Source organism: Conger conger, chromosome 17 (genome assembly GCF_963514075.1).
Source record: "Conger conger chromosome 17, fConCon1.1, whole genome shotgun sequence".
Taxonomy (NCBI): Eukaryota; Metazoa; Chordata; class Actinopteri; order Anguilliformes; family Congridae; genus Conger; species Conger conger.
The window spans coordinates 32,050,646-32,066,448 of NC_083776.1; the positions used below are offsets into that span (position 1 = coordinate 32,050,646).

Consider the following 15,803-nt stretch of genomic DNA (forward strand, 5'->3'; position numbering starts at 1 on the left):
AATTGTTCCTAATAAAATGCTTGGTGAGTGTATATGAATGTTTGAAGTTCAAAAGTCTAATAATAAATGGTTCCATTCCAGAGTTACTAGAAACACGCCAACCCAAAATGGTACACAGCCAATCAGCTCATTTTTATGTAAAAACATTTTATGCATAATTGATAAAATAGAGCCACACAAATTTACCAAAATGAAGATACATACTGCAAATATTAACATTATTAATGTGTACAAGATACACTGATTACAATTATATACAAATCAAACTCCAAAAGCAGATGCAAATTAACACATGCATAAGCATTCTTATACAAACACACACACACACACACACACACACACACACGCACGTATGCAAACACACACACACCCACATACACACACACATGCACGTATGCAAACACACACACACACACACACACACACACACACACACGCACGTATGCAAACACACACACCCACATACACACACACACACACACACACACACACACACACACAGAGCCTGGGCAGCAGAAGCCTTGGCTCCAGTTGTCATCTGTAGACATGTGGAGTGGAATTAATCAGCGGAGCTATCACCACCTCCTGCAGGAGAAAGACGGTGCATTCCGACCTGCCACCCCCCATCTGGACCGCAGCTCCCTTCCACCTCCTCAAACACACAGTGTCCCACCAGGACCAGGACAGAGCCTAGGCCGGCCCAGTGCAGTTTAGCCAGGCTGGTCGTCCAAACCAAGCAGGAAAGGGCGATGCCGGCCAATGCGCTTTCAGCTCAACGTATGCGCAACAGCCACAGCTTCCAGCTTTCAGCTTCCAAGCGATAACATGTCTCCGAAAAGGATATTACTACAGTCCTCTAGGACTGGAGTTAAACCTGCAGACATGGCAGCCCATTAGAACTGGAGTTAAAAGAATCGTTAACTTTCTGGAGTCTTCAGCAAATCTGCAAATACAGTTTTTTTTAATGTGCAACCAAGGATATTTTAGATAATTACAGATGTTTAAGGGGACCAACCAACATTACACACATCACAGATCTATGGGATTTGTTGTCTATGCAAGGAAAAACTCCAGATAATTCAATAGCAGCTTGTACAGCAATATGAACTTTTCAGAATCTGCACATATGAGCACACAGTAAATATCAGTTTTATATTGTGCGGGTACTTCTTTCCTTAAGGGCCGCAGTGTGAGGTCACATGCACCATATGAAATAGTTCAAATAAAAAAAAAAAGATTAATTACTTATACTGCAAAAATGACAGTTAATGTACATATGTACCTCTGGAGGTATAGCATTGCTGAACAAGCTGCTTTGGAGCTACTTAAATAGTATTAGAGCAGTGTTCTCCATTGTAGAGCCATTGTAAAGGCTACAGCTCACCAGAAACATCTATAAATATGTACAATAATCAAACAATTGGCTAATAATGTCCAAAAACCTTCTGAGCCAATCAAAAACAGGGATTAAAACTGTAACTATTTCTTTAAAATCACAGGCCCCTCCCGGGCTGGAGTTTGACACTGCTGACATGGCCAGACGTTGCGCTGTACATTCTGGTTTGGGTTGGGTGGGTCAAAGTGTTGAGCTCAGTAAGGCTGTGTCCCCACCACAGTGTGTGGTTAAAGCTGGCAGCCATCTGGTCTGGTTCAGTTCAATCCGGTCCAGTCCCGAGCCATGGTGGGTGGCTGGGCCGGGCTTCATGTTCTGGCCCCTGCTCTAATAGATGAAGGTTAAGAGGCAGTCCTGGAGAGGCTCTGGGGGCTGTTGGGTTGGGAAGGGCTGGGCCAGGGGCAGGTGGGGGAAGTGCTGGGCCAGGATGGAGGAGGGAGGGCTGCTGACACTGTAAGCCTTCAGAGGGGAGAGTCCGTTCAGCAGAGCCACGTCCAGGAAGGACACCAGGAAGGGCGAGGAAGACGAGGAAGGCCTGACCCCCCTCCCTCGGTCTGGCCCCGCGGTGATGTTCAGGCTCTGCTCGGGGTGGGTGACGCCCTGGGAGGCGGAGAGTAGGTGGAGCCTGCGCAGGCCGAACAGGGCCAGCGGCTGGGCGGGGAGGGGGGCGGGGTCGCAGGCGGCCAATTGCAGGTCCTGCACCGTGCTGCCGTTCAGGAGCTCTCGGAGGACCCAGGGGTCGCGCACCCACACCGTCAGCCTGCCGCGCACAGCCAGGCCTGCAGGGGGCAGCGCCGAGCGAGCCACCGTCCTGCAGCTGCACACCAGGTTGGCCAACGCGTCGTTGCAGGCCATCACCTCCGTGTTGCAGCTGCAGTTACGCAGGTTGTGGGCCCCGTGTGAGGCGCTGTTGAAGAGCAGCGTGCTGTTCGGGGGCCCCCCACCCGCACTTGAGGGGGCCCCCTGCTGGGCCCAGGAGTGGAGCACGCACAGAGCGCACAGCAGCAGCCACGTCAGGCCCCCGCTCCCACACATCTCTGCTCCGTCCGCTGCTCTACGGCATCACCCACGCCACCCCGACAGACCTGCTCAACACAAACAACACAATCAACACACACAACACAGGCAACACAATCAACACAAACACAATCAACACAGGCAACACAAACACAATCAACACAGACAACACAAACAACACAATCAACACAATCAACACAATCAACACAGACAACACAATCAACACAATCAACACAGACAACACAAACAACACAGGCAACACAAACAACACAGGCAACACAGACAACACAATCAACACAAACAACACAGTCAAAACAAACAACACACACAACACAATCAACACACAACACAGACAACACAAACAGCACAATCAACACACAAAACACACAACACAATCAACACAAACAACACACACAACATACACAACACAATCAAAACAAACAGCACAGACAACACAATCAAAACAAACAATACAAACAACACAAACACAGACAACACAATCAACACAAACAACAGACAACACAATTAACACAAACAACACACAACACAGACAACACAAACAACACAAAAACAACGCAGACAACACAAAAACAACACAAACACAGACAACACAAACAACACCAACACAAACACAAGAGCTGAGGAAACTGCTGCCTGTTCCCGTCCTCTTACAATCCCCACATCTGTTTTCGCTCAGGCCCAGCACAGGCAAATAAATCCAAATAGAAACTAAAAACGTTTTTATATTTCCATGAGCTCCTGGGGAATTAATTGGATGATGTATTCTGCTTTTTATAGTGCGGGGAAGCGGCCTTCCAGGCCCTCAGCCACTGCAGATGGCACCCGCATGTCTGTAAAAGAGGAAGCTTTGCGCTAACCGGCGGTGGCGGCGGCTGCCAACGTTAACCTTCTGGGAGGAGTCTCCCGCTCCTCCCAGCTTCTCCGGTCTTAACGTTCAGGAAAAATAGGGACGGAAAAAAAAAGTCTGTGCTGGCACGGCCGTGTTCACACTGCCGTCTGGAGACGTCACATCGCTGAAAGAAAGCTTTACGGAGAACAGTAAAAGAAGAGGAGACTCTCGGTTTGTCGGAGCTGGCATCGTGGCGGGACACGATGTGCTCCAAGCCTTCTGCAGCCGAGCCGTTTTTCACAAGGGCTGGCGTTTTCCTTTCCCCTTATATAACGCAACAACACAGCTGCGGCGTGTTTATAGAGCCACCAAAGTTCACCGCTACCTCTTTCTCCTGGTGTTTTTATTCCGGTGGAACAGAAAGTGTCTGAGTGGCTACTGCCAGACAGACCAGCAACACAGCTCCCTTTCCCTCCCCCACTGCTCCCCAACTCCTGGGGACCGACTTCTGACCCGGGAGCATCTGAACCCTGACCCCAGCCCTCGATTCAGCCCAGCTCACTCTCAATCTCATTCCACAAGAGCTCCAGCTCCCAAAACCTGACCACCTTAATACCCTGAGCAGTTTACTACCCTGAGACTGCATGACCCCAAGGCTCTACTACGACTACTAGTTTGTTTTAAGTCCCTGTATCCTTCTGTTGCTTGGCTCCCACTCACCGTTCCCAAGTAGACCTGGCTCAGATTGTTTATTAGCAACACCCAAAAAAACCTTTAAACACCTGCAGATTACTGACCAAGCAGTGATTTTCGGCAATATTCAAAAGTTATTCTTTCACATGGTCGTAAGTCTTGACGAGTGACACGCAGTTATTTCACTGACATTCCTGGGGATCCGCGGGAGGATTCGTGCATTTTTCCACCTTCCGAGGAGCTGAAGTGTTTCTAATTCCTGCGGGACCTGGGTCTGCTCCCCAAAAGCTCCTGCGCTCCCAGCCCGAGCCCCCGTCTCCTGCAGCAGCTCAGACAGGGCAGAGGAGTTCCTCTGATGTCACGACCACAGCGTTGTCACGGCGAGAGGAACAGAGCTCTGGAGGTCTCCCGCAGAATGCACGGCGTGTTGGTCTTCTCATAGGTGTGTGTGTGTGTGTGTGTGTGTGTGTGTGTGTGCACGCGTGCGTGCGGGTGTCTCTGTTTGTTTGTCTGTGTGTACGTGTGGGTGTGTTAGTGGGAACGTGTGTGTGCTGAAACATACGCGCCTGTGTAAGAGAGAGAAAGAGGGAGGCTTACCGCTTTTACCATCGCAAATCACCTTCTTCTTCTGGACTGACATGGCACACAAACACACGCACCACTTTTAGCTGTCTCTTCCTCTTTATCCCTCCTTCCTCTTTTCCACATCTGTTTCCCTCCCTCTCTCGGTGTCCACCTACTTTCCTCTCTCCTTTCATTCTGGCTCTCTTCCTCTCTCTCTCTCTCGGAATGCTGCCACCTGCTGTTACACAAATGTACTGCAGCCAGAGACTGCAGCCATAGAAGGCAGCAGAATGCTTCACAGATTCACAGAGAAGGACTCTCGTGGTTCACATTATCCAGCGATATTACATTTCAGTAAAGCTGAATTCAGCCTGCCTGCTCTGATGCTCATTAAGACATCCGTTTATTATTATGCTCCTTTGTTTACATTAAAGCTTTTTTTCTGCACCCAGCAGGGTGATGACCAGAGAGAAGGCTGCTTGAGTGCTGTCCAGCATTTCCAATGCTCTAACAAATGCCAATCATTCCTCAGTGAGCATTTTGTATGGAGTTATTCATTACCCACTATCTTGTCTGGGGCCATTGGCCTAAACACATCTCTCCCTCGATATGCAGACCCTTGGCTCTTCGCAAAGTAAAGAGAATGAAGAAAATAACGTTACTTTTGCTCCCTCTCGTTTTGTATAAATATGCCTCGGAATTGCTTTATGATTCTTCTAATTGTTTTTGCCACTTAAACAATACATATGTGCCCCATCAGTACTTGGGCTCCACCCAGGAGGTGGTCACCAAACAGGTGAGCACAGCACAGAACACCTGGATCTGATTGTCATATGTAATTGCGCTATGATTACGGATAAACGCACAGACTGGCGTAACACATTGAATCTCTCATAACCATGAGGCATGGCAGGAGCATTTCAGCATATACAAATCTGTAGATAATCAGTCCACCACAATGGGAAGTCACATGCATCTTAATGTAAACAATGCCAGTGTGCCATCGTGACTAGGGAAAGAAAAAAGCATTAACCTACAAAACTATGACCATATGACATTTTGATGCATGCATGCCTTCATTCCTAAGCGATACAGCAGTCAAAAACTTGAGGGAAAATTTAACCGGGGTATATCAGCCTCACCTAAAAGCAATCAGCCAGGTTTAAGTGCTGCCTAAAACCACCATTTAACTACAAATTATATTATTTAGTATGAATTACTGAGAAGTGTGAACTATAAGCTTGGCTACTTTATAGTGGAAATTCTTGATTTTGCATTAGCTCTTACATGACACCTCAGCACAGGTTACACACATTCACATGTTCAAACTGTAAAGCATGCGTGTGTGTATGTGTGTGTGTGTGTTAACCAGTGCTATGACCATGATGGTTACTGTGAAAGTAGCACCCTACCACAGATTTGTGAGATGTAGAAAGCTGAGATTCGTGAATTGCCCGTATTCCTGTGCTGGGAAGTGAAAGCAGTTTGGGGCAGAGCACAGAAAGGTTGCAGAGGAGGGGGGTACAAGCCCTCCCATTGTCACTGTGAGCCTGACCATTCAGAGGCACAGAGGGGGACAAACCCCAACTATGGTACTGTCACTCACTCACACACACACACACACACACACCCACACACACAAACACTATCAGACACACACACACACACACACCCACACAAACACATACACACACATACATACACACACTCACACACACACACACACTCAAACACACACACACCCACATACACACTATCAGACACACACACCCGCACAAACACATACACACACATACATACATACACACACACACTATCAGACACACACACATACACACACAAACACATACACAGACATACATAGATACATACACACTATCAGACACACACACACACACACACACACACACACACACACACATAGATACACACACACTATCAGACATGCACACACACCCACACAAACACATACATACATACACACACACTATCAGACACACACACACACCCACACACACAAACACATACACACACATACATACATACATACATACATACACACACTATCAGACACACACACAAACACCCACACAAACACATACACACACATACATACACACACACACTCTATCACACACACACACACACACACACACGCGCTGTCTCACACACACACACATACACACACACACTATCACACACACACACATACATGCATGTACACATGGTCAAACACACATGCACACATACAGCCCCAAGTGCTATACCATCACAATTACATACTATACACATATATAACTCATAGAGCTTCTCACAGAGAAAAGTAAAAAAAATAAATTAAAAAAAACCCTAAATCTAAAAGAATTTAAGAAAATACTGATTCCTACAATGACTGTTTTTCTCCAAGAGCATAAAGACACCCTCATGACAGCTGCTTCCCGAAATTCCCTCACCTGTTTGCTTGATCCGTGTGTCTCTCCCTCTCCCTGACCCTGTGTCCCGCAGACGCAGGCCGGAGCTCCTAATCTCTGGGAATCTGAGCTGGAATGCCGAGGAAAGACTGGTCTCTCCACTTGTTCTTCTCCACTGCTTCTCTCTACGCAAAGTGACCCCCTCCACCCCCCGGGTGTACCCATAGCAACCCAGCCCAGAGCCTGCGACCAGCCCATTTCATTATTAACGCAGCAGGACAAGAGCTCTTTGTGTACACTCTCCCCTGTAGAAACTATTAATTAGGTTTGCTGGGGCTGTGTGCGAGTGTGTGTGTGTGTGTGTGTGCGCGTATGGCCCACATTACTAACAGTGGCTAATTTTAAAGCACACTATCTGTGTTACGAGTGGGCTCTAAAGCAAACAGACCCATAAACATGTCAAATGCTGGGTCTTTCCTTTCACAATGGGCCATTGTGAGAGGGCTACTGGGAGGAGACGCTGGCTATGAACTTCAGACAATGAACTGCTGGAGCTCCAGTGCTCTGGCTCTCCTCCTCCCTCTCTCGTACTGCATGAATGCTCTGTTGATTTAATACGTGGCAGGCTGTGGCACCAACACCAGAACATTTTCCCTTTTCCTCTCATTAGACTCTAACTGACTCACATGAGCTTACTTCACTTGGACGCTAAGTGTGTGTGCTTTAGCTTCCCACGCCCGCATTCTTTAAACAATGCAAGAGCGAATGATGAACTTAAAAAGTATCACAAAAACATCTCCTTCATGCTTTACTGAACATCAAGAACATGAAGAATTTACCTCCCCGTCAAGGTGAAGTGAGTTCATGCCCCGTGCTTTTGCTGATAATAATGTGTCAAGTTCAAATGTATTGATTTCAGAGACAGGAGGGGGGTGGGGGGGCACAGGCATGTGCATAAATCCTGCTAATCGGGCCTCCCCTTTAAGGTGGTTCCTCCACAGGTCTCCTCTTTAAGGTGGTTCCTCCGCAGGTCTCCTCTTTAAGGTGGCAACAGCCGTAAACAGAGTGATTCATATATTTACACTGAACCTGTCAGACTGCTCCCTGTAGACGTTAACCAGAAGTGCATTTTTTCAACTAGGCACGTGTAGTTGTTGAAGACCGTCCAGAGAACTTAAGTATTGTTTCAGTTTTTTGCGTGTTGAGCCTTAAATATTAAGAAAACCTTGTGAGTTTATCAGCTGTGCTAGATTTAGTCAAATTGCCGTGTAAGTTAGACAAGGTGTGTTGCATTTTGATATTAGTGAATCTAGTGCGTTTTCCACCAGGCGCCAGCAGTTTCGCTCGTTACTGTTATTCTGAATAGGTGATCAGAATCAGTTAGATACTTTGGATGCCACAATTGTTTGGGTAATAATTAGATCGCTAGATTCCATTTGGTAGCTAATTAGCAGGTTATATAGGCCTGCTCAGAGCGACGCTAGCATCGCCCCCTCCCATTTAGCATGGTATGGTTTGTGGTAATTTTCTTAATTGATTCTTAATTGACAATGTGTGTTAATATAAAGACAATCACATGATTACAAATAACCTTTTAGTGATAATCCTTATTACTATTAGACCCCTTTCTGAATTAAGTGCTTACTATGAGTCTTTCCCCGTCTCTCTCCAGCAGACAGACAGCCTTTGACCTTAATGTCTCTGCTTCCCAGCTAGCACATTCTGATCTTACAGCAAGGTCAACAAGGGGTATTCAGAAGACAAAATACTGATAAATGTTTGTGGCCAGCTTCATGTCTTTTTGTTTTGGTAAAGACCCCCCTTCTGGAAAAGTGTGTATAAGAGTCTTACTATGTCTGATTCAAATCAGAAAGCCAGAAAGCTTTCTCACTTTCTGTAATTTCTTTGCAAATAAATACAAAATTGTTAAACGGAAGAATTGCTATTGTTGTTTTTTACTGGATCTGTTTCATCAGACGATGCTCACCTGTGAAATGTTAAAAAGGGCATTTTCCCCTAACAGTGTGTCAGTACCCCATTACCGTCTGCTCTCTCCCCTGTAGAAGGCGCTTCCAGCAACGTGGCCCTCCACGGCGATGGAACATCACCAACCTCTGCTACCCCTCCCTGACCCCCTGTGACAACTTCACAGTTGCAGGGGGGCTGTGGAATCTGGAATAGATACTGAACCCCATCCCCTCAAACCTCCTTCAGGCAATCACGCCTGACATCCTCCCGTTTGTCACCTCCCTTGTTAACTCCTCTCTGTCCTCTGGCTTTTCCGTCATCATTCAAGAGGGCCTATATCACCCCACTCTGGACCCCTCCTGCATTCAGAACTACCGTCCGGTATCTCTCATTCCTTTTCTATGCAAATCCATTGAACGAGCTGCGTCTAACCAACTCTCTTCCTTCTTCTCACAGAATAACCTGCTGGACCCCCACCAGTCCGGCTTCAGACCTGGCCACTTGACGGAGACCGCACTCCTCTCCGTCAATGAATCCCTTCAGGCTGCACGAGCAGCCTCCCTCTCCTCTGTCTTGATCCTCCTTGACCTCTCTGCAGCCTTCGACATGGTCAACCACTCCATCCTCCTATCCTCCCTGGCATCTACAGGGATCTGCGGCATAGCCTTAGACTGGATTAAATCTTATCTCTCAGGCTGGCCATGCCAGGTGACCTGGGCGGGAAGAGTGTCAACCCCTTGCCCCTTTGTTACAGGAGTCCCCCAGGGCTCAGTCCTCTTCTCCATTTACACAAGATCCCTTGGCCCTGTTATCTCTGCTCATGGCATCTCATATCATTGTTATGCCTATGATTCCCAACTCTTTCTCTCCTTCCCCCCCATCAGACACACAGGTCTCTACCCAGATCTCCACCTGCCTGAGAGACATCCAGAGCTGGATGGGCAACCACCATCTAATGCTCAACCCAGGTAAGACGGAGGTAATCTTCATCCCTGCTCTAACCTCTCCCTTCTCCGATTTTTCCAGCTCACTAGGGGATACCACAATGACCTCATCCCCTAGTGCAAGAAACCTTGGAGTGGTGATGGACAACAGGCTGTTCTTCTCCGAGAACATCGCTACGGTGACCCGGGCATGCAGGTTCTTCCTGTACAACATCCGGAGAATCCAACCCTTTCTCACCATCTACTCCACTCAGCTCCTTGTCCAAGCAATAGTCCTGTCCCGCCTGGACTATTGCAATTCTCTGCTGGCTGGCCTTCCAGCATCTGCCATCAGACCCCTACAACTGATCCAGAATCCTGCAGCCCATCTGGTATTCAATGTCCCCAGACACTCACATGTCACCAACCTCTACTGGCTGCCTGTTATGGCTCGCATCAAATTTTAAACTTTGGTGCTCGCGTACCAGGCAGTCAAGGGATCAGCCCCTGTATATATTCAATCGCTTATCAAGACATATACACCAGCAAGACACCTCTGTTCCGCCACTTCGTGCTGTCTGGCGCCTCCCCCTCACCACACCTGACTTCTCTCTCACCACTACTGTCTGTCCTGGCCCCATAGTGGTGGAATGACCTCCCTGTGGATGTCAGAACAGCAGAGTCTCTGACCTCTTTCAAATGCAGACTGAAGACTCACCACCATGATTAGCCTTATATATGCCATAGACTATAATGGCACTTATATAGTGATATAGATTTGGTGTGTTTTGTATTAGCTATTGTATTGTTGTACTCGGGGTATTCTAGCTGCCAACTGTGGTATGCTAGTTTGTAAGCTGATGTCATGACACGGCCCCGCCCCTGAAGCTGCAGGTTGAGCGCATCGAGATGCCTCGTGATGTCACACAGAAACGCAAGCTCAAACAGAAAGTTTTCATCCCGGAGCTCTGTTGTGTCTTTCCCTTTGCTTTCCATAAACTGACAGATTTCCTCACGCATCTCGAAACATCTGTTCAGTACTTTTCCTCTGCTTAGCCATCTCACCTGTGTGTGATAGGGCACGTCTCTGTATTCCGAACCAAACTCTGAACTGGCGGTGATTCAAACCTTTGCATATCATGAGAAGGTGGGCGTGGAAGATGCCATTATCTACCTGCTGCACAGGACCCACTCTCATCTGGACAAGGGGAAAGGTGCTGTGAGAATCATGTTCTTTGACTTCTCCAGCGCCTTCAACACCATCCAGCCGCCCAGACTGAGAGACAAGCTTGTGCAGATGGGGGAAGACACTCACCTGGTATCCTGGATTACAGACTACCTGTCGGAGAGACCACAGTTCATCAGGCTGAAGGACTGTTTCTCAGAGCAGGTAGTCAGCAGCGCCACAGGGGACTGTGCTTTCACCAGTCCTGTTCACCCTGTATACGTCTGACTTCAGGCACAACTCAGAGTCATGCCACATGCAGAAGTTTTCAGACGACACTGCAATAGTGGGGTGTATCAGGGATGGGCAGGAGGATGAGCACAGGAACCTGGTGGATGACTTTGTGCAGTGGTGCAATCTCAACCATATGCAGGTGAACATCACCAAAACCAAGGAGATGGTGGTGGATTTCAGGAGGACTAAGCCACCTATGCTGCCAGTCTCCATTGAAGGGGTCAATGTGGAGGTGGTCAGCACATACAAATACCTAGGGGTACACTCTACTGGAAAGGGCAGAGTTGGCTCTACTTCCTCAGGAGGCTGCGGTCTTTCAATGTCTGCAGTACGCTCCTCTGGATGTTTTACCAGTCTGTCATCGCCAGTGTCCTTTCTTATGCCATTGTGTGCTGGGGAGGCAGCATTAAGAAGAGGGATGCTGGGCGACTGGAAAGGCTGGTAAGGAAAGCTGTCTCTGTAGTTGGAATGGAGCTGGAGTGGATAACATCAACAGCAGAAAAAAGGACACTGAACAGGATGCTGGCAATCCTAGACAATGACTGCCACCCACTATATATGCCACACACTAAACAGACAGAAGAGCATCTTCAGCAGCAGACTCCTGTCTCTGACATGCTCAACAGACAGGTCAAGAAGGTCCTTTGTTCCATGGGCCATTCAGTTATACAATACCACACAAAACGGGACGAGAGAATTGGACTTTTCAGCATGAGTCTCTTTCTGCTCCTTCCACCACATCACCTTGTCTACCATCCCCTATCCAATATCCAATATCTGTCTGACTGTCCTAACAGGCTATATTAGCCCTCTACACAATCTGGACTGTAATCCTCACGTTTACCCCTGTTGAGTTTACTGTTTACTGGTTACTTTGTACTTTTGCACTACCACCATTGCACAAAATCTACTATAGCACCTTATCTTTATGTGTGTGAGATATGTGTGTATATGTGTGTATGTATAAGCTACTGGATGCCTAAAATTTCCCTCGGGATGAATAAAGTATCTATCTATCCATCTTGGCTCTTATGAAGTTAACTACTCATGTTATGGTGCTCACAACATGTTCCATTTTCAGGGCTTTGCCACACAACGATTCCTGGTGTATGATGTAAGCTCACCTGCATTGTTCTCCTGCATCTTCTCTCGAATCCTGCCCACCAATCCACTCTTTTGACCGCACATCGCGGGCGCACCATCTGTCTCAGTCCAACAAGTTTATCCCAAGGCAGCCTCATTTCAGTCACACATCTGGATACCTCTTCAAAGAGTTATTTTCCTGTGGTTGTGCCATGCATTGATTTTAATCCCAAAGGTTCCTCTGTAACGCACAGACTTGAGTCCACTCCACGGGTGAAGATTGACAGCTGGGCAGTATCAGATGTGTCGCTGCTCTCATCAACAGCAAGGGAGTATGCAATAAAATCTTTTCCCTTTTCCATCAGCTGTTCGTGTAGATTGGTGGCAAGCTCACAGGCACAATCAGCCACGCTCACATAGGCTTAGGCTCACATTTAAGAATGCTTGCCTTTTTTTCGGGGCACACAACGTCGCAAACTTTTAACATGCACTTTTTTGACGAACTCTCCCTCAGTAAAGGGCTGGGTTGATTTAGCAATCTCTGCTGCCACAATAAAACTAGCCTTTACAGCGGCCTCACTTTGTGATTTGGCTTTTGTGAACATCGTCTGCCGTGAAACCAGACTTATTTTCATCTCCTCTACTGTCTGAAGCTTCTGCTTCATGTCTGGGTCCTTGTACTTGTCGTGGTGTTTCGTTTCATAGTGTCTTTTTATGTTATATTCTTTCGTTACAGCCACATTGGCTCGAAAGTTCCTGTTTTCCATCTTTCGTTTGGCCATTTTTTGGGAGGGGTGGCTTAAATTAGCCCACTGTGACTGGTAGCAGGAGGCTGTTAATGAATGTCAACAGAGGAGGGGACGCTAACGGTAGGGAGGGCAAAGTGGAGCTTCAGAATGTAGAGCGCTGTGTGTGCACCTGAGTTCGCCAAAACATTTCTCACAGAAAACGTCATTTGTCCACTTTTTTACTTCACAGTAGAGGTGATCAAACTTACAATAACTAAGTGCTAGCGTGTTCTAAGCCTTTACTGGCCCCTGTACGATTTTAGCATGATGTAGCTAGCATACACAAATAGCACAAAGCCATACAATTAGCTTTTTAACGGCATTTGGTCATTACATTACATTACATAACATTACATTATTGGCATTTGGCAGACGCTCTTATCCAGAGCGACGTACAACAAAGTGCATACCCATAACCAGGGGTATGTGCGCTGAAAGACCCTAGAGGGAAGTACAATTTTAATTGCTACCCGTACAACAAAGATAAGGACCAGGGGCTATTTAAAAAAAAAAAATTTTTTTATCAACAAATAAACAAACAAACTACAAAGCAAAAGTGACCAAACTTAACTATCCAAATACTGCTTACCTAGCCAACTAAAAATACCGAAACACTACGTAAGCCACAAAGGCAACAATTAAGGTTCACAGGGAGGTAGGGATCGTTATATTCGAACGATATAAATAAAACATAGCTGCCAACTCTCACGCTTTCGGCGGGAGACACATGCATTTACATGTGCGTGTGAAAACAGGCAAATGCGTGTGTCTCACGCCGAAAGCGTGAGAGTTGGCAGCTATGATAAAAGCATTCGATTACGTTCAACGGCACCGAAAATTTCTGTCGCACCGTCCATAAATGGCAAAAGTCCCACCATAGGATTGTTTTAAACCTTTAAAAGTTATACATTTTCTGAATCGTCATTCATTTCTCTTGGCCGCTATCGGTGATTCCGCGTGATCAGAGATTTCAGTTACTATGTAAATTACGTTAGAAGGATACAACACGGTTATTTGCTACTTTAACTTAGGCGCACGCTCGAGAGCGTAATTTTTTTTTTTAATCTTTTTTTTTTAAAATTGGAAATAATGCATATACAACATATATAATCATAACAGGATATAAGCAAAAAGAAAGAAAGAAATATGGTGTGGATGTAATGTTTACTTAATAATAAGAGAAGGTTGACAATATACAATGCATTGTTATCCAAAATTTCCACACTAGAAACACCAAATAAAATGTTAACTCCAGGTTAATAGGAGTACATTTTTTATGAATGTAATTTTTTTAATCAGTCCAAAATAGTTGAGTATATGAACAATCCCAGAAAACGTGTGTTAATGTTTCATCTTCCCTTCTGCAGAATGAACAAGATAAATCCAAGTCCAGTTTAAATTGAGCAAATTTCATTTTAAGTGGATAGCATCTGTGTATAAGTTTAAAAGAAGTCTCCTTTACTTTATTGGTTAAAATATATATTTTTGGTAATAACCAAGTCCATTTCCACTTTATATCCTCAAATATGTTATTCCAATAAAAAAACTTGCATCAATAAATAGATTTTCATTTCCCAACAGAGGAATGATACAAAATTTTCCTTTTGGAGCAGATGGAAATAGTGTTCCGATACGTTTGGAATTGCATCGAATATAACAGCATAGTCTTGTGGGGTTACAGGAAACACATATTCATAAATAAATTCTTATAAGTAATTTACTTATTCTTCTATAAGTAAATAGTTCACCATCATTGTTGAACAATTGACTAACAAGCAAAATACCTCTGTCAAACCAACTCTTATTAAATAGTGTTTTGTTTTTGAATCTTATGTCTTTATTATTCCATATAAAATACTTGTGCGGAGTTGTGCTTATAAATTAAGTTGTGCTTATAAATTAAGGACCAGCATAGTAACATTTGTTTGTGATAGTGTGATAACTTAAGTGGGATTTTTGTGACACCATAATTACAACGGAGTAAAAAGTGTAGACCTCCAAGGGAATTAAAGATATGTGTTCCATATGGATGTAGTGTTTTTTAAGTATTGTTTGATCCATTTCACTTTGAATGTAGCATTTAGAGAGGAGAAATCCAATACACCAAGGCCACCTGAATGCAGCTTATTCAGCATTATTTGCTTTTTTATATAATAGGATTTATTCTTCCAAATGAAATTGAATATGAGCTTGTATATTTTTGTGCAAAGATCATTAGGGACATTTAATGCTAACGCAGAATAGATTACTCAAGATAGGCCCTCCACTTTGGCTACTAGGGATCTCCCAACGAAAGAAAGATCTCTTTGCAGCCACATATTAAACCTCAGTTGAATTGAAATAATCAAGGGATTAAAGTTATCTTTCACACGATTATTCTGGTCTTTGTCAATCATAATACCAAGATATTTAATTTTACTTTTGACAGGAATGTCGTAAATCATGACGTCTGAACAGCTTTCAATTGATAGTAATTCACATTTGGCAACATTTAGACAAAGACCAGAGGCCTATCCAATCACCTTGATAGATTCCCTAATCTGGGCTTTATTATTTAGAAACAACGTGGTGTCGTCGGCTAACTGGCTTATGGTAACAATTCTATTAGCAATAGATATACCCATAATTCCATTATGTTTGATATGGTCTGAGAG

At 45.3% G+C, this 15,803-nt stretch overlaps 1 protein-coding gene across 4 annotated transcripts; it reads right to left on the bottom strand.

The window, feature by feature from the left end:
• Nucleotides 1-108: 108 nt before the first annotated feature.
• On the bottom strand, nucleotides 109-8,093 carry LOC133116784 (uncharacterized protein C21orf62-like). Of its 4 annotated transcripts, none has more exons than XM_061226718.1 (2): nucleotides 7,768-8,093; nucleotides 109-2,478 (listed from the first exon to the last, which is right to left on the bottom strand). In XM_061226718.1, the coding sequence occupies exon 2, from the start codon at nucleotides 2,426-2,428 to the stop codon at nucleotides 1,721-1,723; it is 708 nt and encodes a 235-aa protein (XP_061082702.1). In that variant the 5' UTR covers nucleotides 2,429-2,478; nucleotides 7,768-8,093; the 3' UTR covers nucleotides 109-1,720. The 4 variants fall into 4 exon arrangements, with proteins under 4 accessions (XP_061082702.1, XP_061082700.1, XP_061082699.1 ...); XM_061226716.1 differs by lacking the exon at nucleotides 7,768-8,093 and adding an exon at nucleotides 6,971-7,101; XM_061226715.1 differs by lacking the exon at nucleotides 7,768-8,093 and adding an exon at nucleotides 4,551-4,684.
• Nucleotides 8,094-15,803: the final 7,710 nt, after the last annotated feature.

Excerpts from the sequence above, each read along its gene's own strand:
- LOC133116784 (XM_061226718.1), bottom strand. The coding sequence starts at position 2,428 with ATGTGTGGGAGCGGGGGCCTGACGTGGCTGCTGCTGTGCGCTCTGTGC.